We start from the raw sequence: 27,773 nt of genomic DNA, 5'->3' as shown, positions 1-27,773 counted from the left end.
TTGTCCAGAGGATAAACCAGGAACCTACCACAAAGTCGTTCTTGACTTGCAAAATTATCTTTTAAATTGACAAATATCATATGTGTAATTCATGGCACACCTCAAACGGAATCATGTCTCTCGCCATTATACCATGCATATTTTCTCCGAAATAAGGTCCCATAGGGGACACCGGAAGGGGAGGGGCTTCGCCTCTCTATAGAGACACAGACGCTCGCTGAGAAGGAAGACGCCCGCGCGCATGAACACGTTTGCGCCTTCTTACTGTCTGTACAGCGCAGTTGCATTTCGGCAGCGTTTCTACACATCTGCACTAAGCGGTACGTATTTTATATGTGATTGATTCCACTGGCGAATTTGGCTTTAGCGGGAATGGCAGGAGCGTTGCTGCTGGATGCTCAATTGATGGGCGTGTATCTGTGTTTTGACCGTTGGAGACAGATTCATTTATGTGTCCATGCTACCAATAAAGGTATTTCAAACCGTTATGTGATAATGCCTTCAATGCAGTGGCAAAAGGTGATGTGTTCAAGAGCTCAACGAAACAGGTACATGTCTGCTGCCCTCATGTCCTACAGTTGAGAGGAAGGGATTCTCATTCATTGCAAGCAGGGTGTTGCCTTTTTCTCTGAGCTCACTCCAGAAATGAGACATTATGCTCACTCAACTCATAATGACTAAGTGTTTGTGGCCCCTTACTTTAACCTAAGTGAATCCAAAATGTCCATGTCATTTTTAACATAGTTTCTCCAAAAATCCAAATTTGTAAGAGAACATATTTGTTTGTTTAGCTCTCTGGATCGCAGCTGCAGTCAGTGCAGACTGTGTATAACCCTGCCTGTCAAAGATTTCTGGGACACTGTAAGAGAATAAATCGAAATGTGGAATTCTGCCATAGTTTTAAAACTGCGGACACTATTTTAAAGATTCTGTCAAGTAGCTTACTTAGGTATCCCTTTATCCAAAAACCTAAAGAAAACTAAAGCAGTTATAATAATAATAATAATAATAATAATAATCATAATAATAATAATAAACTTTATTTATAGAGCACTTATAAGTGCTTCACAGAGAGAAATCAAATACCACAGTGAATGATAAAATACATAAAAAGCAATAAAATAAACAGCCAGTTCAGGTAAAATCAGGATCTGCTTTCAGATAAAAATGTGTTTTGAGACGAGACTTAAACGAAGACTCTGACTCAGACAACCTCATTTCTTCGGGCAAGTTGTTCCAGAGCCTCGGGGCCCTGATGGCCAAAGCTCTGTCCCCCTTAGTTTCCATCCTGGACTCAGGAACAGACAGGAGACCCCTGCCCGAAGATCTCAAACTACGTGAAGGTTCATACGGGATTACAAGGTCTAAAATATAATCTGGAGCCATGAAGAGCCTTAAAAGTAATCAACAAGATCTTAAAGTCGATCCTGAAACCAACAGGGAGCCGATGTAAAGAGGCTGAACCAGGTGTGATGTGGTCGCACCTCTGGGTCCTGGTTTACAGCCGAGCAGCTGAGTCCTGTACAGTCTGCAGGCGTTTCACAGTTTTTACATTAAGACGAGCGAACGGGCTGAACAGACAGTAATCGAGGCGTGAGGAGATAAAAGCATGTACAACAGTTTCTGCATCACTAAGATTTAAAATAGATCGGATTGTTGCAATATTTCTGAGGTGATAAAAACATGATTGGACAAGCTTATTGATATGTTGCTCAAAACATAAATTGCTATCAAACAGGACACCGAGGTTTCCTGCAGCAGGCTTGATATGTTGTGACAGGTCACCAGCAGATGGCAGCATTTGTTTAGTGATGTGTTGGGGCCCAATAACAAGGCTTTCAGTTTTATTTGAGTTGAGCTGAAGAAAATGTATCGACATACTCTCTGCACACTGCGTGCAGTCCTGCAGAGAGCTCAGCGTACTGAGGTCAGTGGGCTGTCAATATCTGATTACAAAGAAACTTTGGTTTGCATTCCCCCCTCTGTCTTTCTCTGTCAGCGATTCCATTTGCGATGACATCAAATGTTTATAAATATCTATTTGAGTGAGAAGCACCGTTATGTGAAAAAATAGAAACTTGATAAAAAATATATTATTACAGATTCAGTGAAGTTGCTTACCATCTAAGTTAACCAATGGGCTCGTATGGCATAGAAGCTTCAAGCTACAATGCTACTGGGAACGAAAAGAAAGAAAGGAAAAAGCCCTCTACCATGCACATAGTTTTGGTTTTATTTTCCTAGGTGTATCTGTTTGCAATTTCTGTCACCAACCCAATATAATGAAGAAGAATGCAATTTCCTTCTTACTTACATTGAATAAATACAATACTTCTACTATTAGCCCATATGAGAACAGTTGATAGCATGCACCTATTAATATTTTACCACATCAGACACATCAACCAGGGCAACAAAACGATATTTTACAGAGCTCAGTGTTAACAAAGCCAAACATTATGTTGTAAGATTTACAATGTAGTATTTATTGAAAGCTTACTTTGTGAGATTGTACATAGGTTTGTATTTTTTGTGTTATGTGTACTGTGGAATAGAGTGGATGGTTTTATGCCAAAACATTGTCAATCTATATAAAAAGCATTTATCATTTATCATCCAATACTGCCCAGAAATGTAATAAAATAGAAATACAGGGTAGAGGCCTCAGTGTGCTTCAAACAAACGAGATTGTCCGATGTGCCATCTGACCACGTCTAAAGGCAAAAGTTATATCTGTTGCAAAGGGACACACTTAAAGACAGGATGAAAACCCTGCTGTCACAGCCTCCTCCTGGCTGCATCCCTCAGCCACCCTGAGCTCGCTCCAAGAACTCTGTGTCTTGTGTGTCTTTCTTGTCTTGACACAACGAAATATCCAAATGGGGAGAAGGGTGCACACTTTCGGAGAGTCTATCCTCGAAGGTATTCATGGTATGGCACTCTGCTGTACTCACAAAGTGACGGAAGTGGTTGTGGCTTAAAGAGTGGCTAAACCCCCAAACCATTTTTTTTTTCAGCTGAAAACCAATGTATATGGGTATTTAGTAGTGTTGTTGATGGATTTAGTGCAAAGTATTTAAATTCTACATATTGTATTATAAATATGCATAGCGACTGCCCTCTACAGGTTGAAACCCAGCTATTGCTATTTAATTTTGCTATTGGCTGATCTGGAGGCAGGTGACGTATTTGGTGGCAGCTTTTGTCACCAACCTTGTTGTTTTATCCCGTGTAGTGTATCCTAGTGCACGACAGACGGTGCATCTGGGACGCCGCACGACGTCCCGACAAAAAGACTAGCATGTAATTGTCTTGCCTTCCATGACAAATTCCATGACGTGTTCCAAATGTTGACCAGTAGGAGCACAGAACTCTTCCATGCACAACTGTAAACATGACGAAGTGAAAGAGGAATGATGTTGTTGGTGCTACTAGGTGGAACTGTGAAACAGAGGAAAGGTCACAGTCATTTTTTCTTTTCTTTTTCTTTTTTTTTACACTTTTCCGAACAAGACAGCCAGTAGGCTATCAGACACACCGCTTCTGACGCCATTGTCTCTTTACATTCTTGTTCCCGGAAGTCGGCCCCTAGCACCTCCTTCCCGATGACATCATGCACGTTGTGAAAGACCGCAAGTTATGATTGATCAGGGACCAACATGTAGTCCGTCGTGTCTCTCGGCTAAGTCACGGCAAAAATGTATGACTATAATTACCTAATCTGACACAGTGACCATTTTTAACAGAAAAAATATTGTGTAGTCTGAACCCGGCATTAGGGGTGGTAATGAAGGAGGGGAAAGGGCTGCTCTCTCACTTTCCTTACCCATATTTATCCTGCCAGTCCAAGGATTGAACTGGCAAGCCTCCAGTCACAAGCCTGCTGCTCTAACACAACTGAAACTGTGCACAACCTATGCAGTTTATTCACATATCAGCATGACAGCAAAGTGAGACATGAAGGGAGTGACATGTAAGATCAATACAGTATTGGTCCAGCAGTGCCCTGTGATATAGATGCACTCTGTACCATCTCTTATGAAGTCCAGGACAGAAAAAATACCTCATGCTTGAAGACTGTTTCTGCTTTAGTAAATTATTTAACACAAAGCTGACACTGTCAGACCTAACAAGCTCAAACATGTAACATGGCGCTGTCTCTCTCTGTCTCCCTCTCTGTCATTGTCTGTCCTCATACTCTGGAGATCAGTGATGACATCATTCAGGTATTGTCTGACGCTTCCCAATTCCTAACCACATTACCATGGCAACAGGAAGAAAAGGTAAGTTTGACACTGCCTGTGTTCATGTGTGCCTGTGTGTGTGTGAGTGCTACTGTTGACTGGCAGTAGTTTGGCCTTCATACAGTTGTCATACAACATGTCAACAGTGAGTGGGGTAGAAAATTCAGAGATTTAGGAGTATGTTGTGGAAATTGTCTGAAAGCACTCAACACATAATGAAATAACACAAAACAGAGAAGAGTTTAAGTAAATAATTGTAATTAATTACAAGGATGAACCCAAAATAGACTGAAAAACAGATTTTGCTGTGATTTAACTGCAATATATTGATCAAAAGGATGCCAAAATAACTACATCATGATGCTGATTTGTAAAAAGTCTGAATTCATGCTTAGTCAGGTCTGTCCACAAGACGACAAGCAAACAACTTATAAAATGCTTATTTTCTGAATGGAGTTTGGATCGATCAGGGCTATGCTATGCTAACTTGGTTCACAGTAAGTACAACAGATAGCTGGAATCAAGTAACAGACACATATTTTCAGAATTTACTAGGTAGTCCTACTTTCACGCTTACTTTTTTCCAAGCAATCTCCTGTTTTGTCTGGTCTCTGTATAAATATGATGTAGTATCATAGAGCTCTGGGTTCCCACAGACAGCAGTGGAGGTCGGAACCTCCGTGGCTTGCTGCTGCAGACAGGTTGAGAAGCCAGAATGAAGATAAATCCACTTTTTAATCCCAAAAGATTAAAACAAACTGAGCTTTCCTCCCGCCAGTAAACGGCTCCAGACCAGAGCAGAATCCAGTGTTACTCTGGGTGTTTATTCCTCCAGAGCTCCCCGGCACTCAGCAGCTGTCTGTCGACGAGCAACGGCTCTGTCCCTCCACTCCACGCTGTCCCTCTCACACAGCAAGCCCCGCGATATGCGCAAATTTGAATATTTTCAACTAGTGCGAATACACGAGTGACGTGAATTTCGCGTTTTCGCCTAATTTGCGTTGCCCAATTCTCGTAATTCACATCTTTGTATTGCCTTTGTATGTAATTAGGCCAAAAAATCGCTTCGTTTTCTGTGTGAACACACCCGCCCTAAAGCTGTGTTCACACCAAACATGAAGGAAATATTCGCCTCGCGTTACTCATGTGAGTTTGACTGCCAGATCATTTGTGAGTAAATACAACCTGCGAATATTCACCCTTTCTGCCTTACTACAGCGGTATGAACCCAAAATGAACTGATTTTGCTGTGATTTAATTGCAATTAACGGATAAAAAGGATGCTGAAATAACTACTTCATGAGGCCAATTTGTAAAAAGTGCTTTGTCTGGTCTGTCTGCAAGACGACAAGCAAACAACTTTTAAAATGCTTGTTTTCTGAATGGAGTTTGGATCGATCAGGGCTAATGCTAGTGCTAACTTGGTTCATAGTAAAGTACAACTGATAGCTGGAATCAACTAACAGACACACATTTTCAGAACTTACCAGGTAGTCCTCGCTTACTTTTCTCCAAGCAATCTCCTTTTTTGTTCGTTCTCTGTATAAATATGACGTAGTAGCTATCATAGAGCTCTGCTCTGGGTGCCCACAGACGGCGACTACAATAACGACAGTGGAGGTTGGCACCTCCACTATGTGCTGCAGACAGGTTGAGAAGTGAGGTTGAAGAAAAAATCCATTTTTTAAAGTTCCAATATTTACAGTGGTGTGCAAAAGTGTTTGCCCCCTTCCTGATTTTCTTATTTTTTTTGCATGTTTGTCACACTTAAATGTTTAAGATCATCAAACAAATTTAAATATTAGTCAAAGATAACAAGTAAACACAAAATGCAGTTTTAATGAAGGTTGTTATTATTAAGGGAAAACAAAATCCAAATCTACGTGGCCCTGTGTGAAAAAGGGATTGCCCCCTAAACCTAATAACTGGTTGGGCCACCCTTAGCAGCAACAACTGCAATCAAGCGTTTGCGATAGCAATGAGTCTTGGGGATCATCAAGATGTTTTCTGGCAAAAATGAAACAAGCCTTAATGTTCATTTTGCTCAGCAGTGGTTTTCGTCTTGGAACTCTGCCATGCAGGCCATTTTTGCCCAGTCTCTTTCTTATGGTGGAGTCATGAACACTGACCTTAACTGAGGCAAGTGAGGCCTACAGTTCTTTGGATGTTGTTGTGGGGTCTCGGAATGGCTGAAAAAGAACAAAATGAAGACTTTGGAGTGGCCTAGTGGAGATAAGTTGAGCAAACTGTTTGCGAATGTTTATTCAACATCTGTTGCATAATAGCCAAACCTTATATGGATTCAGATGTGAATTTGATACAGCATTCTAGTGAGGCTGACAGATGACGAAGAAGAAGAAGAACAAAATAAAGACTCTGGAGTGGCCTAGTCAAAGTCCTGACCTGAATCCTATTGAGATGCTGTGGCATGACCTTAAAAAGGCAGTTCATGCTCGAAAACCCTCCAGTGTGGCTGAATTACAACAATTCTGCAAAGATGAGTGGGCCAAAATTCTTCCAACGCTTTATTGCAGTTGTTGCTGCTAAGGGTGGCCCAACCAGTTATTAGGTTTAGGGGGTTTGCATGTTGTGTTTACTTGTGTTATCTTTGACTAATATTTAAATTTGTTTGATGATCTGAAACATTTAAGTGTGACAAACATGCAAAAAAATAAGAAATCAGGAACGGGGCAAACACTTTTGCACACCACTGTAGGTTTTAGTGGCATCTAGCATTGAAATTGCAGTTTGCAACCATTTGAATACCGCTTGGCTCATCCCTACCCATTCCAAGCGTGTAGGAGAAACTTCGGTGGCTGTGAAACTTACAAAAAATGTGAAAGGCCCTATCTAGAGCCAATGTTTGGTTTGTCCATTCTGGGCTACTGTAGAAACATGGCAGTGCAACATGGTGGCCCCCGTGGAAGGGGACCCGCTCCCTCTGTAGATAAAAATGGCTTATTCTATGGTAACGAAAACACAACGTTTCTTATGTTCAGGCGATTATACACTAATGAAAACATACTTAGAAATATTATATTCCATTTCTGCCAATAGTTCCTCCTGAATGTTACATACTGGACCTTTAATCCCAAAAGTTTAAAAAAATAAACTCTGAGCTCTCCCCCAACCAGTACATTAAACGGCCCTGGAACAGAGCAGAATCCGATCTGGCTCCGGGTGTTAATTCCTCTAGAAGCTCCGGCCCTGCTCCCCAGCTCTCTCATCAGAGCTCCCCGGCGCTCAGCAGCTGCCTGTCGGCGAGCAGCAGCGCTGTCCCACCGCTCCGCCTGGTCCTCCCCACACAACACTCTGCAAGGCCTCTGCGATCCGCGCAAATTGAATATTTTGAACTTGCGCGAATACACAATTGATGCGATTTTCACGTCATTCACGTCAATCATGTCATTCGCGTCATTTGCGTTGCCTGGTGCAAATTTGCATTTATTCGTGTCTTTGTATTGACTATGTATGTAATTGCGCTGCGCAAAAAATGCAATCCGTGTTTGGTGTGAACACACCTTAACAGGGCTCTACGCTAACTTAATAGGACTACAAGGGCTCCTAAATTTTTTCATTTAGAAGCACTTGTAGTCCTTGCAAAAAATGTTCAAGTAACACAGAGTTTATTATCAAACAATTTATTACATACATATTTATACTGTGTGTGTGTGGTTAACCAGTGGAGGACTATGGAAGGACACTAGGCATAGGCCTTAAAATATTGACAAAGCTTTCAAAACATTGAAACTGATTCTTTCACATTGAAAACAACTTTTAAAACATTGACGCAGTTTTTTAAACACTGATCACTCACAGAAAACTCCATTGCGGCTTATGGAATGTGAGACGGATACACAATTACACCGGCATTGCCCACACAACCCACGCCACACCGATGAAGATTACTTTAAGATTACTAAATCTACATCTGTCCACTGCAGATGCACTTCCACAACCTGGATGAGTAACTAGCATAAATTAGTGTATTAGCATAATATTATAACATGAAATCAAAAGTATAATGTTAATATAATAGTATGTTAGTATAATAATTATAATGTTAGTATATTTATTATAATTTCATAAAATACTATACTATAGGCCTATAGCCTACCACTAGTATAATATTAATTCCAGTTGGACAAAACAGCAGTTTAAGAAACACAGGAACATTTATACTTTTTGTAGGTTTTGTTCCTTCATTAAATCCTTGTGCAAGAGAAATGGTAAATGGACTGTATTTGTATAGCACCTTTCTAGTCTTCTGACCACTCAAAGCGCTTTACATATCACACTCACTCCATTCTCACACATTCATTCACTGATGGCAGGTGCCAACTGCTCATCAGAACATGGTCTGTAATGGTGGTTAGTCTCTAATTTGTTAATGCTAAGTACTAACTGGTCATTAATCATAACCATTCATGCATAACAATGAGTTCAACATTTCGAAGGTTTGCTGTAGCACATCAGCCTTTTTTTAATGTCCTGCCCCATCCAGGCTGTGATTGGTCGGGAGAGATAAACTGTAGGTTGTAATCTTTACTCACACACTGTGCTCGGAAATTATTTTTCTGGTTCACACATATCTATTTTTAGGGGCAAGTGAAATACTTGCACTGTAGAGCCCTGCCTAACAAAACCAAAGAATGTGTTTTTAAATTATCTGCCTTCACCACAACAGTCAGACATGTACCACTTTCATGTCTGTGTGAGCGAGAATCTTCCACTTCAGCACAGATGCATCTGTGATGCCTGTTTGTGCATTTCTATTAAACCATTGGTTAGTAGTTGGTTCTAGACTAGCTACAGTGGTGTTGTCCAGGAGGAAATAGTGGGCATGCTGTTCATTTATCCAGATGTTTCTGTTGAGTCACATCGGCTCGCCTTCATCTTTGTTGGTATCTTCAGTTTCCAGCTTTACAGGAATTTATGAAACATTTATTAAAATACACTTTTCTCTTTTTGCTTTGTTGCAACTTTGGGCATTTAGATATGTTGTATTTAGCCATTATTTTCATTTCATTACATCTCCATAATTGTACCTGCCTTAATCACGAGACGCTTTAAAACCTGTATTTTCTCTGCGTCACCAGGCTCCACCTCCAAGGTGGGTGGGGTGCATTTCCCTGACGATGATGAGCCCCCCGGCTCTCCAACACGGAGAGACGACCAGTCAAACCTCTCTACTCTCATTGCTATCCTAGAGAAGGATGGCAGCTATTTGGTCAAGGTGTGTCAATGCGTGTGGGTGTGTGTGTACATGGAACCAAAGGGGCTGCTTCATGGCCCGTCATATGCATGCACTTATTTGCATTGGAATTAGTCACACTTGTGCAAGCCATTCCCCCAATGACAGGTCAGAGGTGTCACCAAAATGATCAAGGATTCTCTGGGCATTGTGAATATTCACAGCAAAACTCACATCAATCTGATCAGTAAGTGTTAAAATATACTGGTCTGGCCAATATCAGGCCCTTAAAGCGGCTAGAATCTATATTTTTATAATAACAATGATTCAAATGACAGTTTGACAATGTGAAAGGGGTCTCTCATACTGAAGGACTTACAGAGAATTATCAGCTGAATCTGCAGCTCCCCTCATCTTTACGGAGCTTTATGGTGAGTTTCAGCTCATTGTTTAGCTGTCGGCCCATAACTTAGCTGTTTTGGTTCACTCTCACTGCTCTCATAGTGTTGTTTTCAGCATATTGGACTTACATTCGCCAAGTGTGATATTAATTGTCATATTATAAAGAGTACGGTCTAGACCTGCTCTATATGAAAAGTGCAATGAGATAATGAATTGGTGCTATATAAACAAAATTGAATTGAAGTGGCCAGAAACACAACTCCAAATGAATGATCATGTTGCTCCTTGCTAACAAGCTCACCATATCATCTTAAAAGGTGAGTCAATGTTGTGTTCACAACTTGTTTCTGCTGCCCTCAAGTTACCAAAAATCACTTATTGCAGGTTTAAACAATGCACCTAAGTACTTACATACAGGTTTTTTCCGTTAAGTGGATTTAAGGTTGGAAAAATCATCTTATTCCACAGTGTTTGACAGTATCACACACACATATTGTGTATCATCTTATTTCATCTCTTCATTGAAGCTATGAAATATTCATACCCTGCATAACATGTGTTTGTAACAACTGACACACTGGCAGCCAGGTTTTCAGTAGAGCCTAACCAATATATTGGCCTATATAAGCTAATCAAAGATATATCTGTATTGGCATATATGTCAGCTGATAAGTAACAAGAAATGTCAGTACAGAAAATACCAAAGTTAAGTTTGAGTTATTTTAGAAGGAGTGTTGCCTTTACATAGTTTGTCCACCAGAGAGCACTGAGAAGTTTATTTTTCAAGTTGAAAGAGTTTTGCTCAGCACATATCTTATTCCCAAATTAAAGAGAACCTTATCAAAAATGATTGTTAATGTTATGTGTTAATTAAAAAAAAAAAAAAAACAGTTTGTCCAATATATTCTCCACTACATTTATCTTCTGGCTGTCTTTTTCAGATTAAGATTTTACGTTCCAAACGTATGATGAACTCATAAAATAGGATGCATTGCTGCAGATTAATAACCCTTTTATGTGGAGTAGCAGGGGGGCGACTGTGACTCATTGGTAGAGCAGGTCGTCCACCAATCGGAAAGTCGGCGGTTCAATCCCGGCTTCCCCCAGCCCACCTGTTGAAGTGTCCATGGGCAAGACACTGAACCCCAAATTGCTCCCGAGGGCTGTGCCTTCAGTGTGTGAGTGTGTGTGAATGTGTTACTTTCTTTCAACTGATGAGCAGTTGGCACCCATAACATAAAAATGCTGCTTACATTATAGTGCCTCAATAGTTTAACTCTGTGAAAGCAACCATTCTTCAGTATGAGTAGTTTTCATGTATTATTATTATTATTATTATTGTTATTATTGTTATTCACCACCACACAACCATGAAATTGTAACAACAGCAACACCTGCTCTTTTACGCTTTATTCCTCCTGTTATCATTCTCTCTCCCTACCTCCCACTATTTTTGTGTTTACCCCACCCCCGCCTTCCTCTGTACTTTCTCCTTTACACTTTGCCTCTACTCTGTCGTTCCTCTCTCCAGGCTGGTTTCCTAAAGAGCCACCACTGTTATGAGATTGTCTTCACCATCCTTGATGTCCCCACACTTGGCAAAGACCTCTCCTGTAGTCCTTCCACCTCTCCAACTCGGAGGTCCTCCAGCCTCTGGGTCCATCGTATAAACTCCACACTGGAGGGTAAGTTCAAACAATGCAAACAAACAAATGCATTTCCATAGGATTGGGCAATTGTCTGATCATTGTCATGCTTGATAGCTGATATGAGTGGGTGGTGGGTGTCTAACCTGTGTGTCTTAATACACAATCACAGTTGTCACTCTGTCAGAGAGACGCAGCTGTGCAGGGCTGTGGATGTATATACAAGCAGGCGAATGGACAAGAGCAATGGAAACTGACTATAATACAGCCTGTAAATAACAGTGTGGTCTCAGTTGAATTGACGTTTGCTGCAACGCAATGCAAAGTCCTCCAGCAACACACTGCTTTACACAATCGCATACATGCAAGTGCACATTCCTGGAAGAATACCTGGTTACCCAGCAATCATGAAGATGTAGAATAAAATCATTTTTGCATTTATAGAGTTGTAAGATACAGCTCCAAAATTGACCCTTGCATTTTATTTAACGCAATGGTTCTTCTTCAGTCGAAACACAGCTGCATAACCTCGCCAGTAGTGGGGCTAAAAATGTGAACGTTGGCCTGAGGGTGGTACAAAAGGAAAGGCCATGGTCACTAAAATCAAAAGGGTTTATTCCTTTGTGAGCATGAATGTGCTCAGTAAATTCCATGGCAATCTGCCCATGAGATTTTGGTATTTCTCGTGCACTAGTAGAAATGTTGAACCGATGGTGGCACCAAATGAAAGGTCAGAGGGTCACCAAAATCATGAGTCATTGTCCTTTGAGGACCATGGATATGTACACACAGGGGACAAATTAAAGGGAAAACCTGAGTAAAAGACTGGAGAAACATCAAATGCACATGCTTCTGTGCACCATGGCTCACTGAATGGTTTGGTGAGTATGAAAATGATGTGAATAAAATGCTACGGCCTTTATAGTTACCAGATCTCAACCCAGTTTCACACCTGTGGAAGGTTTTGGAACAACGTGTAAGACAATGCTCTCCACCACCATCTCCATAAGAGCAAATATAATATAGATGCTCGTGGTGGCCTGACTACATACTAAGACACTTCATGTTTCTTTTTTCTTTCATTTGTCACCCATCTGTATCTCACCAAAGTGTTGGATGGACCAACAGATTCTCTGAGGGGCATTCACACTTTTAGGCACTACTGCTAGCAGGGAAAAGGCTTGCCTCAAATTGTGTCAAAACTGGCAGGTATAGTGACAGATGATAAAACCTGATGCAGAGCTACTTAAAGAGAGCAAGCTGGTTACTATGCATGAATGGATGTATGGATGGTTGGTTGAGATAGGGAGGTTTTCATCAAGTATACACCGGAGGCTTCCTCACTGCTTGGTTGTCTGCCTCTTGGTCTGATAATGGCTTGCCAGACTGGCTGTGTGCAGTGTGCTGATTGACTTATTGCTCTGTCTATCCATTTGCCTCTCTTTAGAATTATTCTGTTTCCCCCCTTCTGAGTCTTTTCACAATCTAGTGGAGGACACAGAGGTTAAAGCTCTGATGTCTTCAGACAGTAGCCAAGAGACTGTGCATCAGTGGAAGTTCTGATTACAACACACACATACCCACAGACACAAAGGCAAATATGAGCTGACCTCTGGGGGTTTCAGACTTGCCTCACTTTGGTAACACATGCAGGTTTATGGTCAGATTGCTGGGCTGATCAATGACTACCAATATTCTAATTGGGCCATTGATTTTGGATGGCTCACCACCATCTTGTCAGTTACTGGAGCCATAAAATATAAACTAAGCAAAGGAGCTAGTGGTAGCCAGTGCAAAGGAGCAAGTGCAAAGGAGCAAGTGGTAGCCAGTGTGATAGGCCGGGATTGCTGTCAATCAAGCAAAAATGATCCTACACATACCTTTCTTTAACCATATCTTTATCTTTATTGGCCCTCCTTGAACCGCCACCTTAACGTGGTGGAGGGGTTTGAGTACCCGAATGACCCTGGGAGCTATGTTGCCTGGGGCTGTATGCCCCTGGTAGGGTCACCCATGGCAAACAGGTCCAGGGTGACGGGTCAGACCAAGAGCGGTTCAGAAGACCCTTATGGATTATTTAAAATCAAGGCCAGTTACGTCGCCCGGATTGGCGCTACCGGGGCCCCACCCTGGAGCCAGGCCTGGGGTGGGTGCCCGACGGCGAGCGCCTGGTGGCCGGGCCTTTCCCCACGGGGCCCGGCCGGGCACAGCCCGAAGGAGCGGCGTGGGGCCGTCCTCCCGTGGACCCACCACCCGCAGGAGGATCCGTGGGGGCGGTGCAGAGAGATCTGGGCGGCAGTCGAAGGCAGGGGCCGGCGACCAGATCTCCGGACACAGAAACTGGCTCTAGGGACATGGAATGTCACTTCGCTGGGGGGGAAGGAGCCTGAGCTTGTGCGGGAGGTTGAGCGTTACCGGCTAGATATAGTCGGCCTCGCCTCCACGCACAGCCTGGGCTCTGGAACCCGTCTCCTCGAGAGGGCTGGACGCTCCATTTCTCTGGCGTTGCCGGCGGGGAGAGGCGGCGGGCTGGTGTGGGCCTGCTCATAGCCCCACAGCTCAGCCGTCACGTGTTGGAGTTTACCCCAGTGAACGAGAGGGTCGCGTCCCTCCCTCCTCCGGGTGGGGACAGGTCTCTCACTGTTGTGGCGGCCTACGGGCCGAACAGCAGTGCAGAGTACCAGGCCTTCTTGGAGTCCCTGGGAGGGGTACTAGACAGTGCACCACCCGGGGACTCCGTTGTTCTACTGGGGACTTCAACGCCCACGTGGGCAAACGACAGTGACACCTGGAGAGGGGTAATCGGAAGGAACGGCCCCCTGATCTGAACCCGAGCGGTGTTCAGTTGTTGGACTTCTGTGCTAGTTACAGTTTGTCCATAACTAACACCATGTTCAAGCACAAGGGTGTCCATCAGTGCACGTGGCACCAGGACACCTAGGCCGGAGGTCGATGATCGACTTTGTTGTCGTATCATCTGACCTCCGGCCGCGTGTCTTGGACACTCGGGTGAAGAGAGGGGCGGAGCTGTCAACCGATCACCACCTGGTGGTGAGTTGGATCCGCTGGCGGGGAGGAAGCCGACAGACTTGGCAGGCCCAAGCGTATCGTGAGGGTCTGCTGGGAACGTCTGGCGGAGCCCTCTGTCAGCAGGGTCTACAACTCACACCTCCGGGAGAGCTTCTCCCAGATCCCGGGGAGGTTGGGGACATTGAGTCCGAGTGGACCATGTTTTCCACCTCCATTGTCGATCTGCGGCGGCTCGTAGCTGTGGTCGCAAGGTTTCTGGTGCCTGTCGCGCGGCAATCCCCGAACACGGTGGTGGACGCCGGAAGTAAGGGATGCCGTCAGGCTGAAGAAGGAGTCCTATCGGGCCTTGTTGGCTCGTGGGACTCCCGAGGCAGCTGACAGGTACCGCAGGCTAAGCGTGCTGCAGCCCGTGCGGTCACAGAGGCAAAAACTCAGGACTGGGAGAGGTTCGGAGAGGCCATGGAGGAGGACTATCGGTCGGCCTCAAAGAAATTCTGGCAAACCGTCCGACGGCTCAGGAGGGGGAAGCAGTGCTTCACCAACACCTTGTACGGTGCGGGTGGAGAGCTGTTGACCTCGACTGGGGATGTTGTCGGACGGTGGAAGGAATACTTTGAGGATCTCCTCAATCCCGCTGTCACGTCTTCCGAAGAGGAAGCGGAGGCTGGGGACCCGGAGGCGGACTCATCCATCACCCTGGCCGAAGTCACTGAGGTTGTTGGCAAGCTCCTTGGTGGCAAGGCTTCGGGGTGGATGAGATCCGTCCTGAGTATCTTAAGTCTCTGGATGTTGTGGGACTGTCTTGGCTGACACGCCTCTGCAACATCGCGTGGCGGTCTGGGACAGTGCCTCTGGACTGGCAGACCGGGGTGGTGGTCCCTCTGTATAAGAAGGGGGACCGGAGGGTGTGTTCCAATCACAGAGGGATCACACTTCTCAGCCTCCCCGGTAAGGTCTATTCCAGGGTACTGGAGAGGAGAATTCGTCCGATAGTCGAACCTCGGATTCAGGAGGAGCAGAGTGGTTTTCGTCCCGGTCGTGGAACACTGGACCAGCTCTATACTCTCCATCGGGTGCTCGAGGGTTCATGGGAGTTTGCCCAACCAGTCCACATGTGCTTTGTGGATCTGGAGAAGGCATTCGACCGTGTGCCCGGGGCGCTTTGTGGGGAGTGCTCTGGGAGTATGGGGTCCGGGGCCCTTTGCTAAGGGCTGTCCGGTCCCTGTATAACGGAGCAGGAGCTGTGTTCGCATTGCCGGCAGTAAGTCAGACCTGTTCCCGGTGCATGTTGGACTCCGCCAGGGCTGCCCTTTGTCACCGGTTCTGTTCATAATTTATATGGACAGAATTTCTAGGCGCAGTCAGGGGCCGGAGGGTGTCCGGTTTGGGAACCACAGGATCTCATCTCTGCTGTTTGCAGATGATGTCGTTCTGATGGCTTCTTCAAACCAGGACCTGCAGCATGCACTGGGACGGTTTGCAGCCGAGTGTGAAGCAGCTGGGATGAGAATCAGCTCTTCCAAATCTGAGGCCATGGTTCTTGACCGGAAAAAGGTGGTTTGCTCTCTTCGCGTGGGTGGGGAGTCCTTGCCCCAAGTGGAGGAGTTTAAGTATCTCGGGGTCTTGTTCACGAGTGAGGGACGGATGGAGCGTGAGATTGACAGGCGGATCGGTGCAGCGTCTGCAGTGATGCGGGCGCTGTATCGGACCGTTGTGGTAAAGAAGGAGCTGAGTCGAAAGACAAAGCTCTCGATTTACCGGTCAATCTACGCTCCTGCCCTCACCTATGGTCATGAGCTTTGGGTAGTGACCGAAAGGACAAGATCGCGGATACAAGCGGCCGAAATGGGCTTCCTCCGCCGAGTGGCTGGGCGCTCCCTTAGAGATAGGGTGAGGAGCTCAGTCACACGGGGAGCTCGAGTAGAGCCGCTGCTCCTCCACGTCGAGAGGAGCCAGCTGAGGTGGCTAGGGCATCTGATCCGGATGCCTCCTGGACGCCTCCTCGGGAGGTGTTCTGGGCATGTCCCACCGGGAGCGGCCCCGGGAAGACCCAGGACACGCTGGAGGGACTATGTCTCTCGGCTGGCCTGGGAACGCCTCGGGATCCCCCCGGAGGAGCTGGAGGAAGTGTCTGGGGCGAAGGAAGTCTGGGAGTCCCTGCTTAGACTGCTGCCCCCGCGACCCGGCCCCGGATAAGCGGAAGAAGATGGATGGATGGATGGATGGATGGTCTGTATGTCAGTTGGTCCACCACTTTGGTCCAGACTGAAAAATCTCAACAACTATCAGATGCAGAGGATGAAGCCTACTAACTTTGATGATAAATGGATTTATTTATTTTATTCTACATTTTTGCCGTTCATTCACCCATTCACCTGCTGGCAAACCATCAGGAGCTATTTGGAGTTCAATGTCTTGCCCAAGGACACTTCGACATGTGGAGGTGGGGATTGAACCGCCAACTCTGTGATCAGCAGATGACCCGCTCTACCACCTGAGCCACAGCCTTGTCTTTTAGTGAAATGTCTTGACAACTAAAGGATAGATTGCCATGCTATTTTGTAGAGCTATCCATGGTGTCCAGAGGATGAATCCTAATTATGGTGATCCCCTGACTTTTCCTTTCTCACTTACCCTGTCAAATATTGATATACATTTCTGTCACTTTTTTTTTTTTTATTTTTACAAATGTAGGTGCACAAATGTTGTACAGACATTCATGGTTCCCATACAATTGATCCTAAAGACGTTGGTGATCCTGACTTTTCATTTAGTGCAATCACCAGGTTAAAATTTGGTCTTTCTGTCTTCTGTAAGAAGATGGGGGAAGAACCAACCCCTGAGCAGTCACACATGCAGTCTGAGGAGTGAAGAGAAGTGTGGCAGGTTCTTGTTAGTTCAGTTCCTGCATCAAAATCAGCATGTTGAAATCAAGCTTCACATTCTGCCTATAACATTAATTAAACATGGTATATCAATTAATGTACATTTGACTCTTAATTGCAAGGTTGGTTTCTTTTGTTCCTTGTTCCCTGTAAGGGTTATTGATGAAGTCCAGATAATCATCCTGAGGGTGGATTAGTGATGGTTATAAATTGGCCTATTGTCACTTAACTTCCCTTTGATGTCATTCCTGAGTTCTGGCAGATGTTTGTTCAGGTTCCAAAGAAAGTGAAAACAGGAAGAGGGACAGGGGGAAGTTTTATGTTTGAGTTCTCACAGAGCTTGTCTATGACTAAACAAGTAGTTTCCCATCAATTCCCTGGGGAATATTTAAATTGTTCACCATCATCATATTTCCTATATCATACATCTTAAATGTGGAGATGGTGGTCCCTGAGTATTAGGGATTTTAAATATTCTATTCTGGATTTTAAAGGGAGCCAGTACAGAGAAGCTAATACGGGAGAAATATGATCTCTTTTCCTAGTTCCTGTCAGTACACGTGCCACAGCATTCTGGATCAACTGGAGAGTCTTAAGTGACTTATTCGGGCAGCCTGATAATAAGGAATTGCAATAATCTAGCCTAGAAGTAGCAAATGCATGGACTAGTATTTCTGCATCATTTTGAGACAGGATGTGCCTTGAAGTTTGTTTTATGTGGGAGTTAAAGGACATATCCTGATCAAAGATAAGATTCCTTACGTTGGTGCTGGAGGCCAGGGCAATGCCATCTAGAGCAACTATATCTTTAGATAACGTGTCTCGGAGGTGTTTGGGGCCAAGTACAATAACTTCAGTTTTGTCTGAGTTTAACTTCAGAAAATTGCAGGTCATCCAGGTCTTTATGTCCTTAAGGCATGCTTGAAGTTTAGTTAACTGATTAGTTTGATCTGTCTTGATCGATTAGATATAAATGGGTATCATGCATAGAAATGAAAGTTTATGGTGTTTACTAATAATATTGCCTAAAGGAAGCATATATAAGGTGAATAAAACCTTGCGGAACTCCAAGACTAACTTTGGTGTGCATGGAGGATTCATCGCTAACATGTACAAGATCGATCTGATATATAGGAATTAAACCAGCTTAGTGTGGTTCCTTTAATGCCGCTTCTATATTCCAATCTCTGTAATAAGATATGATGGTCAATAGTGTCAAATGCAGCACTGAGATCTAACAAGACAAGTACAGAGACAAGTCCTTTGTCTGATGCAATTAGAAGGTAATTTGTAATTTTCACCAGTGCAGTGCTCTGAAGCACTCTAAATCATGACTGAAAATCCTATCCAATATAAATCCAAATAAACTGTTGTTATGTAGAAAGTCACACAACTGATTGGCGACTGCTTTCTCAAGGATCTTAGAGAGAAAGATAAGGTTAGATATAGGTCTATATTTGGCTAAAACCCCAGGATCAAGAGTGGGCTTTTTAAGAAGGTTTAATTACAGCTACTTTAAAGCACTGTGGCACATAGCCTGTTAATAAAGACAGATTGATCATATCAATTAAAGAAGTGCTAACTAAGGGTAAAACTTCTTTAAGCAGCCTAGTTGGGATGGGGTCCAAGAGACAGGTTAATGGCTTAGATGAATTAATCGTCAAAGATAGTTGAAGAAGAATAGGAGCAAAGCAGTCAACATATAAGTCAGGTTTTACAGTTGTTTCTAAGGTTCCTGTGTTTGAAGATAAAACGTTACCAGTTGAGGGCAGGAGGTGATCAATTTTGTTTCTAATAATTACATGACATACATGGCTCAGTAGAGCTGTGACTCTGTCAGCCTGCCTACAGTGCTAAAAGAAACGTCCAGTTGTTCTTATTTTCCTCTATTAATGATGAGTAATAGGCTGCTCTGGTATTACAGAGGGCCTTCCTATATGTTTTAAGACTATCTTGCACAGAGTCCTCCTGCTAAGCAAGATTCTTCCAGATTGGTAGAACACCATTTCCTTTCAAGTTTTTGCAATTTTTGCTTTAATTTGTGGGTTTGGGGGTTTTACCATGGAGCTAACCTTCTTTGTTTTATTATCTTCTTTTTTAGAGGGGTGTTCGTAGTGAACCTGCAGCACTATCAACAAGATGATCAATTTGGGAGGGACTGAAGTTAGAATGGGAGTCCTCTGTTATATTGAAACAAGGCATTGAATTAGATGCCGATGGAATCACTTCCTTAAATTTAGCTACAGCACTATCAGATAGACATGTAGTGTAGGAATGTTTACCAATGCCGTGTAGTCCAGTAATAGGAGTTCAAAACTTAGTAAATAATGGTCAGATAAAATAGGATTCTGTGGAAAGACTATTAAATGTTAAATTTCGATGCCAGAACAAGGCTATGGCAACGGCTGTGCATGTAGATGCGGCTGGTATTGATTTTTGTTTTAATCTGTTATTCTCTTTTCGGCTTTAATGCTGAAACATCATTGAATGATGTCTGATTGGATTTGTTTTTTAAAGAACTAAGTCAAAATTGTTCAAAACAACTGGAACAGGAGATTTTGACATGACAGATGCTGCAGCCAGTAGCTCCTTCAAACGCCGCTAGCTACATTCTTGTTTTTTCATTTACTTTTTTTTTTTTGACTTTGCTTGCTTAAACAAGTATTACCTATGACAGAAATACATCATCGTCATCATTGGAAAAGGAAGGCCGGGGTTTCAGTGCAAGAGCAGTGGACCACCCAGCCAGATCAACCAGACCAGGCACGATTGCAGGTGCTGTGATCACCCCAGTAGGAGAGGAAAGAGAGCCAGGATAGGAGCCATGCTGGCCCAGCTTGGACTTAAGGCTGCTCCAGGGTAATGTCTGGTCTGGATGAAATGGGACTCAGTCTGGCCAAGCAATGGGACATCAGATACTGTTGTGCCCATATCTTTACAGATACCTGCTCCATCAACATCCTGGATCAAGCACTTAATGGGCGGACCGTGTTCCGAGCTTACAGAGTGCAAGACTCCAGCAAGATGAAAGGAGGAGGACTCTGTGTTTACATCGATAATTACTTGGTCCTCAAACGCAGGCAAAGTGGACAGACACTTGTTTCCCAAATGTCGAGCTTTTTATATGAAGATGAAAACCATAGTATCATCACTATCTCTATCTGCTGTTTACATTCCACCAGATCCAAATTCCAAAAATCTACTGCAGAATTATTTCCTGGGTGTAATGTACTGTATACAAATAACTGTATATATTGTTTTATTTAATTTTATTTATTTGATGTTACCCTATTCTAATAGAACATAACAGATAATTAAATTTATATGTGTGTAACATGAAGGGATTACAAACTAATTTCGTTGTACAACCTTGTGTTGTAAAATGATAAATAAATGACCTTGTACTTTGAGGGTGTGGTTAAAACCGTGAGTGGTTTTATGAAGACTGACAGAAGCCATCGCTTATCATTATCAACGTCCACATGAAAATAAATATATATAAAATATATATAAAAATTCTGAATAGAGACCAGGAGCACGGTACACTATAACAAATAGTAGTGTTTTCCAGGTTGGGTGTGAAAGGCTAATAATAAGGCTCCTGAATGAGTTATGATTTAGTTTAGGTTTAGGGTTGATTAATAGGCTTTAGTCGAAGATGGCTGCAGCTCCATTGTAGCTTGATCAACCCCGACTCAGATGAACCTGTTCATCCTTATAGATAAAAATAATTTGAACTTTTCTGAGAGTTGGCCTCTGAGCCATAAATAGCCCTGTCCAGAGAACTGATAAGCTTGAAAAAGCTAAAAAGCTAAAACTAACACAGTTAGTCCAGCGGTCCAGTGGCGTTGTACTGACACAAAATGGAATGTGCTAAGCACAAAGAAAAACACGCAGCAAAACGGGACACGTCGGTCCACTACTTTCCAAAATAAGCACAGCACTTCACAACAGTGAAGCTCAGATGAAATAACACACAGTTATAAAATCTATCTCTGCCTAGACACAAGCCTCTTACTTGAGATCGCTCTTGACAGCGATTTAATGCGTCATTCCGTCTGGTTGTCTGGTGAAATCCTCTCAAGGCTCGGATACTGACGGAGCTGGGTCAGCGCTGTTGGCAGTTTCAACGGCGGAACTGTTCCTTCAAATGGCAGCAGAGGGGAGCAGTAGTCGACGTCGGTGGGGAGAGAGAGGCTCGGCAGTGGACTTGCTCTCCGTGAAGAAAACAGTCAGTCTGTGTCTCTTCCTTCTGCAGGTACGGGATCGTTGTGGGTAATAATGATCAGGATCCAAAAGTGTGTTCAACAGAACACAAAACAGTCTGTTGCTCATCCAGCGAGTTGAGACTCTTCCTAGGGAGTTAAAGTTCACGTGAAAGTGTCTTCTGAAGTGACCGAGGTCACAACGGAAGGACACGATGCGCCTCCTGTAGTAATCAGAGTTACAGTGGAAAAGGGGTCGGATAGTCTGTTGTGCCAGGCTTTGTAGAGGTGATGACGTCATAGCTATGCGCCGGGATTTCATGTGCTGTATTGTGTGTCCTGTCCAATAGGAATCCAGTGTTTGGATTCAACTGATCTTGCGTAGATAAGTAGATAATATCCCGTTTTATTCATAAGTGTGTGGTGCCTTCCAACAACTAATGAGACAAAGCTTTAACATGGGAGAATGAAACTTAAAACTTTATTAATTCATTAGAAAGAATTATAATAAGATAGGGTGGGAGTGAAGTTTCACGCCTTTAACACAAACAACCCGTCCCCTCTTACAGAAGATTTTAAGACAAGAGAAACTTCTTGTCCACAGCTCTTATGTCTTGCCCTCTTCTCCTCTGCACTTCAAAACCTTCTCATCTTCAGTAGACCTGGGACACACCTTCCCCCCCTTATCTGGTCATTTATGTGTCTAGTAGTTATTTCTGATTGTGTAGTCTTGTAGTTATAGTTGTGTGTGTGTGTGTGTGTGTGTGTAGTTAGTTAAATTAACATTTATAAAGGACTTGGCTATTGTGTTTTTTGTGTGTATGAAATATTCCGGTCACTGTCCCGAGACAAGAACTCTGTAGCAACTTCAGATCGAGACTAAATTGATTATTAATTAAATTGATAATTTTATTCTGATAAGTGAGTATAAACGTGCTCCTTCCTCTTACCAAAATTAAGGTAATTCGATATGATCAGTTTAATGCATTTAAGCCTTCTATCCGCTACACCACCTCCTCGGCCGGTGCCTCAAGGAATGTGAGCAGTAATATGACTGGGCGGAGTGGTTTCAGTAAGACAAAATAAATCAATATTATAATCTGATATTAAATCGTTCACTAGTACAGCTTTAGAAATCTGATGTCTAAGAGGCCACATTTAATCCTCATATTTTGTTGTACTATTGCAGCGGTGGTGTTTAGTTTTGATTTAATTAATTTAAGTGGTCTGGGGGCAGACACCGTCACTATGGGGCCTTGTGACCGGGATATCGTCGGTTGAATCCCCGGACCGGAAGGATAAATCTGGGTGGGAAAGTGAAAAGGCAGCGCTTGCCCCTCCCTCATTACCCACACCGAGGTGCCCTTGAGCAAGGCCCTTAACCCCAACCACTCCGGTGGAGGTGCTCAGTGGCCAGCAGATTAGACTATGAATGTGTGTAACAGTGTGATTGAGATCAGGGCGTATCTGCAAAAGAGAGCATTGCTCTCAGTGAAATTTCCCTGAATAAATAACGGTTTGAAAAAAATGGTTTTGGTCCACTTATAAATCCACTCGGATGAATGCCATCTCTCCTAATCAGACCAGGTCTTCCCTTAAACAGGTTACAATGAAAGGGGAGCTATTATACTTTCCATTATTTTCTGACATTTTTTTTCTGCTTTCGTGGCGAGCTGACCTCAGCTCAACACAGATGTCCTTATACGGTCATCTACTCATGATCTGCTCCAGGCACAGCACGCCCACGAAGTACAGCTCCTGTGCTAGCGGTGTAAACACCAAAACTGGTGGTCGAGCTCCCAGTCCGGGCAGAGTCAGCTAGCTAATGCACGGCTAACTAGCTGCATGGCAAACTGAGCTAACTAGCTAATGGCAGCTACAATTAGCAGCAGTTAGCGGTTATTTTAAAGCAATCTGTCCATCTAGAAACTCCATAAAGTATGATCCAGCTTCACCAAAATCAGTGAATAAAGTTATAAAGTTGTGTATTTTTGTACAGTAATCAGTGAGGCCCCGAGCAGATCTGCCAGGCCGAGCATATCTGGTACCTACACCGGCCCCAGAAACACTCCGCTCGGGCTGCGTCTGTCATTTTTCCAACCTAATTCAGTGCCCCTATCGCTATTTTCCAAGTTAAGTTACTATAGCGGTCAAGCACACCGACAAGAGGATGAGGCAGTGTGGCTCACAAGTACTGGGTGCTGCCCCTCGGTAGGCCTCTGGAAGTTGGCCAATCAGAAGAAAGTGGGCTTTTAGTGACAGGGCCTAAAGAGACAGGAGCTAAACCGGCTTGTTTCAGACAGAGGATGAACTGAGGGGCTGCATAAAGGGCCAGTCTTTTTTTGAACTCTGAATCATGCAAGGCTACTCTAGTGGAGTCCCATAATAAAGTATAAGTAAATTAAGTAAAAATCCAAATAGTGTAAGTAAATGTATATGTAGAAATTGATGATCCCTCTCCCTCCCTCTCTGTAGGAGGAGTAAAAGTAACGTGTGAGTACAGGACTCACCAGGAGGGGGTGCTGCAGGAGGAGATCACTCTTGTAACCAGAGGGAGAAAAGACAACAGTCTGAAGGTCAGACTCCAGGCCAGGGTCATTGGTATGTGCTAGCACACACAGACACACACACACACACACACACAATAAAGCTGTATCTAAATGTCATGCTAATTCTAAGCAGGTTTTGAGTACTTTCACCGAAACACGTCAGTCAAACTGCAACTTTTTAATTTTATATTCACAAGCAGAGCAAATTTTATGCATCACATTGTGTTAGAAATACATCAACAGCACACTCAAAAGTCAGCACATTTTTTACTCTGCATTCTGGCTTTATTGAGTATACTTAATTCTGTCACTTGTCCAGTGAGAACACACTACAGACTCAAAACCTGACTAGAATTTGTATGTAGTGGGACACAGCTACTTCCATGATGCAATGCTCCCAGCTGTAAATAGTAGTAAAACAGTTCCAGGAAGATCTCAGAAAACTAAGATATTAAGTATTTAGAAAAACATATAACTCTCTTCATGAAGTTTATTTGATAGTGGCATTCCAAGGTCACAGTTTTATTGATGTCTGTCAGGGCACGACTTGATCCTTGATTAATTCCTGTTAGTACAAAATGGTATTCTTCTACACTAATGGTATATTAGCAGTATAGAATTAGTATGGGATTTAGAGATAACAGAGTACATGAATACCTGCACACAGACTTTTTTTCCACACTGCTTCCTCTCTGTGACTGGATAATACAATAATAACATAAGCTTTTTGGACTGTGTTCAGTGGTGCAGTATAGTAGGAAATAAATGTAGTTGCCATAGAGTTTACCAAACCCCATTTACACACTGTTTACAACACTTAGGCTCTACACAACGGTAATAGGTAAAGTAACTTAGGAAACTAACCTAACAAAACTGACTACAAACAAACCAAAAAAAGATTTAAATTCAGCCTGCTTTTTTCTTTGGTAAGTGGCACCATAATGCACTCAGTGCTATCTTGTCCTGAGCCTGACACCTGACAAGTGCAATACCAAGAGTGAATAGCAAACTGATTAACACACAGGTTTTTCTCTCTTTATCTGTCTGCATCTCTCTATCCCCTTTGCCCTCATCATTTTCTCTTCCTCTGTCCAGACCCACATCACGGGACTCCCATGCTGCTGGAGGGGGTGAGGTGCCTGGGTGCTCAGAAAGACACCCACACAAGGCACAGCAGCGACTGTAAGAGGATCTGATGAAAAGATACACACATATAATCTATATGTAAATATCTACAACAGTGTTATTCAGTGACTGGGTCAGGATGCAGAGTGGTAGTATGAAAACACCCAAGTGTGTTTCCCAAATTATAAACAGCTTTATTGGACTGGTAGGTCCAATAATAGGTCTGTGATGCTATGTTTTGCTATGTGGTAGTCCAAAATATTTGTTGGAAAATAACAAGTCAGTCAAATACCTAATTCAAATTGATGAATTTTCAATTAATCAAAAATGCAGAGTCATAAAAATATATGCTTGATAATGAGTCTCCTCAGCAAGAAAGCTTAAATACCACCAGCCTACAGCTCTAGATGGTATTTGACAACTGCTATTTAGATTGCCATGAAGCCTCTGTTGTTGGAGGTACAGTACCCCCACCACCACCACCACACACACATCCCAAGCCACTGCCTGGACAAATATAAGTCATGATCAGCACCACACATATAAACTGTAAAGTAAATGTAAATAAATAGTTTATCATTTTATAGCAGCCCAACCAAGGAAAACTGTGAACTATGATTTTGACATTTGCATAATGGTAATAGTGCAATAATCAATGTTATTTGATCTTTGCACAAAATGTCAATGGTGGTTTCATGAGTGTCGCTGAGTTAGCCAGTTATTCCTCTGTTAACTTCAATGGCTTCTAAAACAGAGCCAGCTGGCAACCAGTCACTCACATTTCTTAGGTCTTCTCTTAAGTAGCAGGCAGTAAGCTTGAAATTCAAAATAAGTCAAATCTCAATGTAGAATTAGCCAAAATCTATGTGATCTAGTTAGCAGGGTTTGTGCAGCATGACACACATTTACCGCTGTTGTTGTAGTTTCTCGCGGCTGCCACCAAATATTTTACTGATTGCACCATACTATTGCACCAATACAATTATCATTGTGCTATTGATATATTATGTGAAGAAAATTGATTCAACCTTTAGTGACAACAGTTTATCTGGGGTCTCTTGTTCAAGTGCACTGTGGCAGCATTGGCACTGTTTGCAATGACTGCTCAGCAGCTTTCTTAACCAATCCACCTGTCTGCCATCACACTTTACTATCAGATGACAAAAGGGGTTATTTTATTCCTGTATTTCGAAGTAGCCATACATGAAAAAAGAGGAGATAATGAGTATATAACCATACTGTCTGATGTATGTATTTTTAACAGTGGCTGGCAATTAAAACTGTATAATATGGGACATTGCATTACAAAGTATTAAACAGCATGATACTATTAAAATATGTGTGTGTCATCTTAAAAAGCAGAATGTATTGTCCAAACACCATCTTTTAAGACCACAAATTCTTTGACTCTTTGTGGGGCAGAGCAAAATCTGAACTGGGGGAAAAAATTTGTTTCTCTTGAGCAGGAAATTCCATTATTATTATTATTAATATTATCTTTCTGCTAATCTTTTATAACTAAGGAGTACTTTTCTCAGAATCAAATTCTGATACTGATAATACACATGAAGAGGGCTACGCTAACGTCAACAGAAAAGATGCTTAAGGCAGATAAATATTTTTTGCCGAAACTATGACAGCTTACATCAGCAAATGATACAACAAGATGTCAGGTATGTGTTGTTTTACTGTATACTGTTAATGCTGTAACAGAGAAGGAGATTGGGGAGTTTTTCCCTATATTTGCATGATTTATACTGTATGTCATGAAGTGTAACCATGATAGGCCTTAGTGGAAATGTGTCAAATGTTTGTTTGTTTGCTATACTGTATGGTAAATGGTAATGGTAAATGGACTGAACTTGTATAGCGCATTTCTAGTCTTCTGACCACTCAAAGCACTTCACACTAGATATCACATTCACCCCAATCACACACTGATGGCAGGTGCTAACTGCTCAAACAGAGCTCTTGGCTCTTTGCGGTGGAGACCACGATCTCTGTATGCTGAGCCCATCTGCAGATGCTGAAATAAACTTCCCCAAAGTTTTTAGGGGTTCATCTTTATTTAACACAGATTTCCACCACAATATCCTCAAATTGTTCAACCCTAGTGGCAGTTGAGCAAAGCTTAGCTGAGGCTTCATAGTAACACTTTATCATACCAGTGGCCTATTACTCCTCAACATGAATGTTTAAGTGTTGGAACAGGTATTAGAGCTCCATTCCAACACTTACACATTCATCAGAATCAGAAATACTTTATTGATCCCCGAGGATCTCTAATACCTGTGATCTACCAAAGGCACATTAATGACCAAACAGAACTATTCTGAATACATTTTCTGCTCCTTTAAACATTGCTGATTGTGGAAGCGCGGCCTGCAGTGTGTGTTCATATGTGGTGCTCTGCTGTCTGACTGTGACCTGCCACCATACATTGTGTCATTTTGCTGTTTACCTGAATGTAAATAAAGTATCCTCCCACATGTA

General features: G+C 43.0%; 1 protein-coding gene across 3 annotated transcripts; it reads left to right on the top strand.

The window, feature by feature from the left end:
• Positions 1-184: 184 nt before the first annotated feature.
• Positions 185-27,773, top strand: LOC122873714 (UPF0687 protein C20orf27 homolog). 3 transcript variants are annotated; one of them, XR_006377501.1, is made up of 7 exons: positions 185-320; positions 4,211-4,283; positions 9,344-9,480; positions 11,372-11,525; positions 21,487-21,659; positions 24,082-24,207; positions 25,251-25,273. XR_006377501.1 is itself a non-coding variant. In XM_044190793.1 (6 exons), the coding sequence occupies exons 2-6, from the start codon at positions 4,265-4,267 to the stop codon at positions 25,349-25,351; spliced, it is 537 nt and encodes a 178-aa protein (XP_044046728.1). In that variant the 5' UTR covers positions 185-320; positions 4,211-4,264; the 3' UTR covers positions 25,352-27,773. The 3 variants fall into 3 exon arrangements, 2 of the variants coding, with proteins under 2 accessions (XP_044046728.1, XP_044046729.1); XM_044190793.1 differs by lacking the exon at positions 21,487-21,659 and having other exon boundaries at positions 25,251-27,773; XM_044190794.1 differs by lacking the exon at positions 21,487-21,659 and having other exon boundaries at positions 211-320; positions 4,206-4,283; positions 25,251-27,773.

This window comes from Siniperca chuatsi, linkage group LG3 (assembly GCF_020085105.1).
Source record: "Siniperca chuatsi isolate FFG_IHB_CAS linkage group LG3, ASM2008510v1, whole genome shotgun sequence".
NCBI classification, from domain to species: domain Eukaryota; kingdom Metazoa; phylum Chordata; class Actinopteri; order Centrarchiformes; family Sinipercidae; genus Siniperca; species Siniperca chuatsi.
The sequence above is the reverse complement of the archived record's forward strand: the minus strand, read 5'-3'. Positions and strand labels throughout refer to the sequence as shown.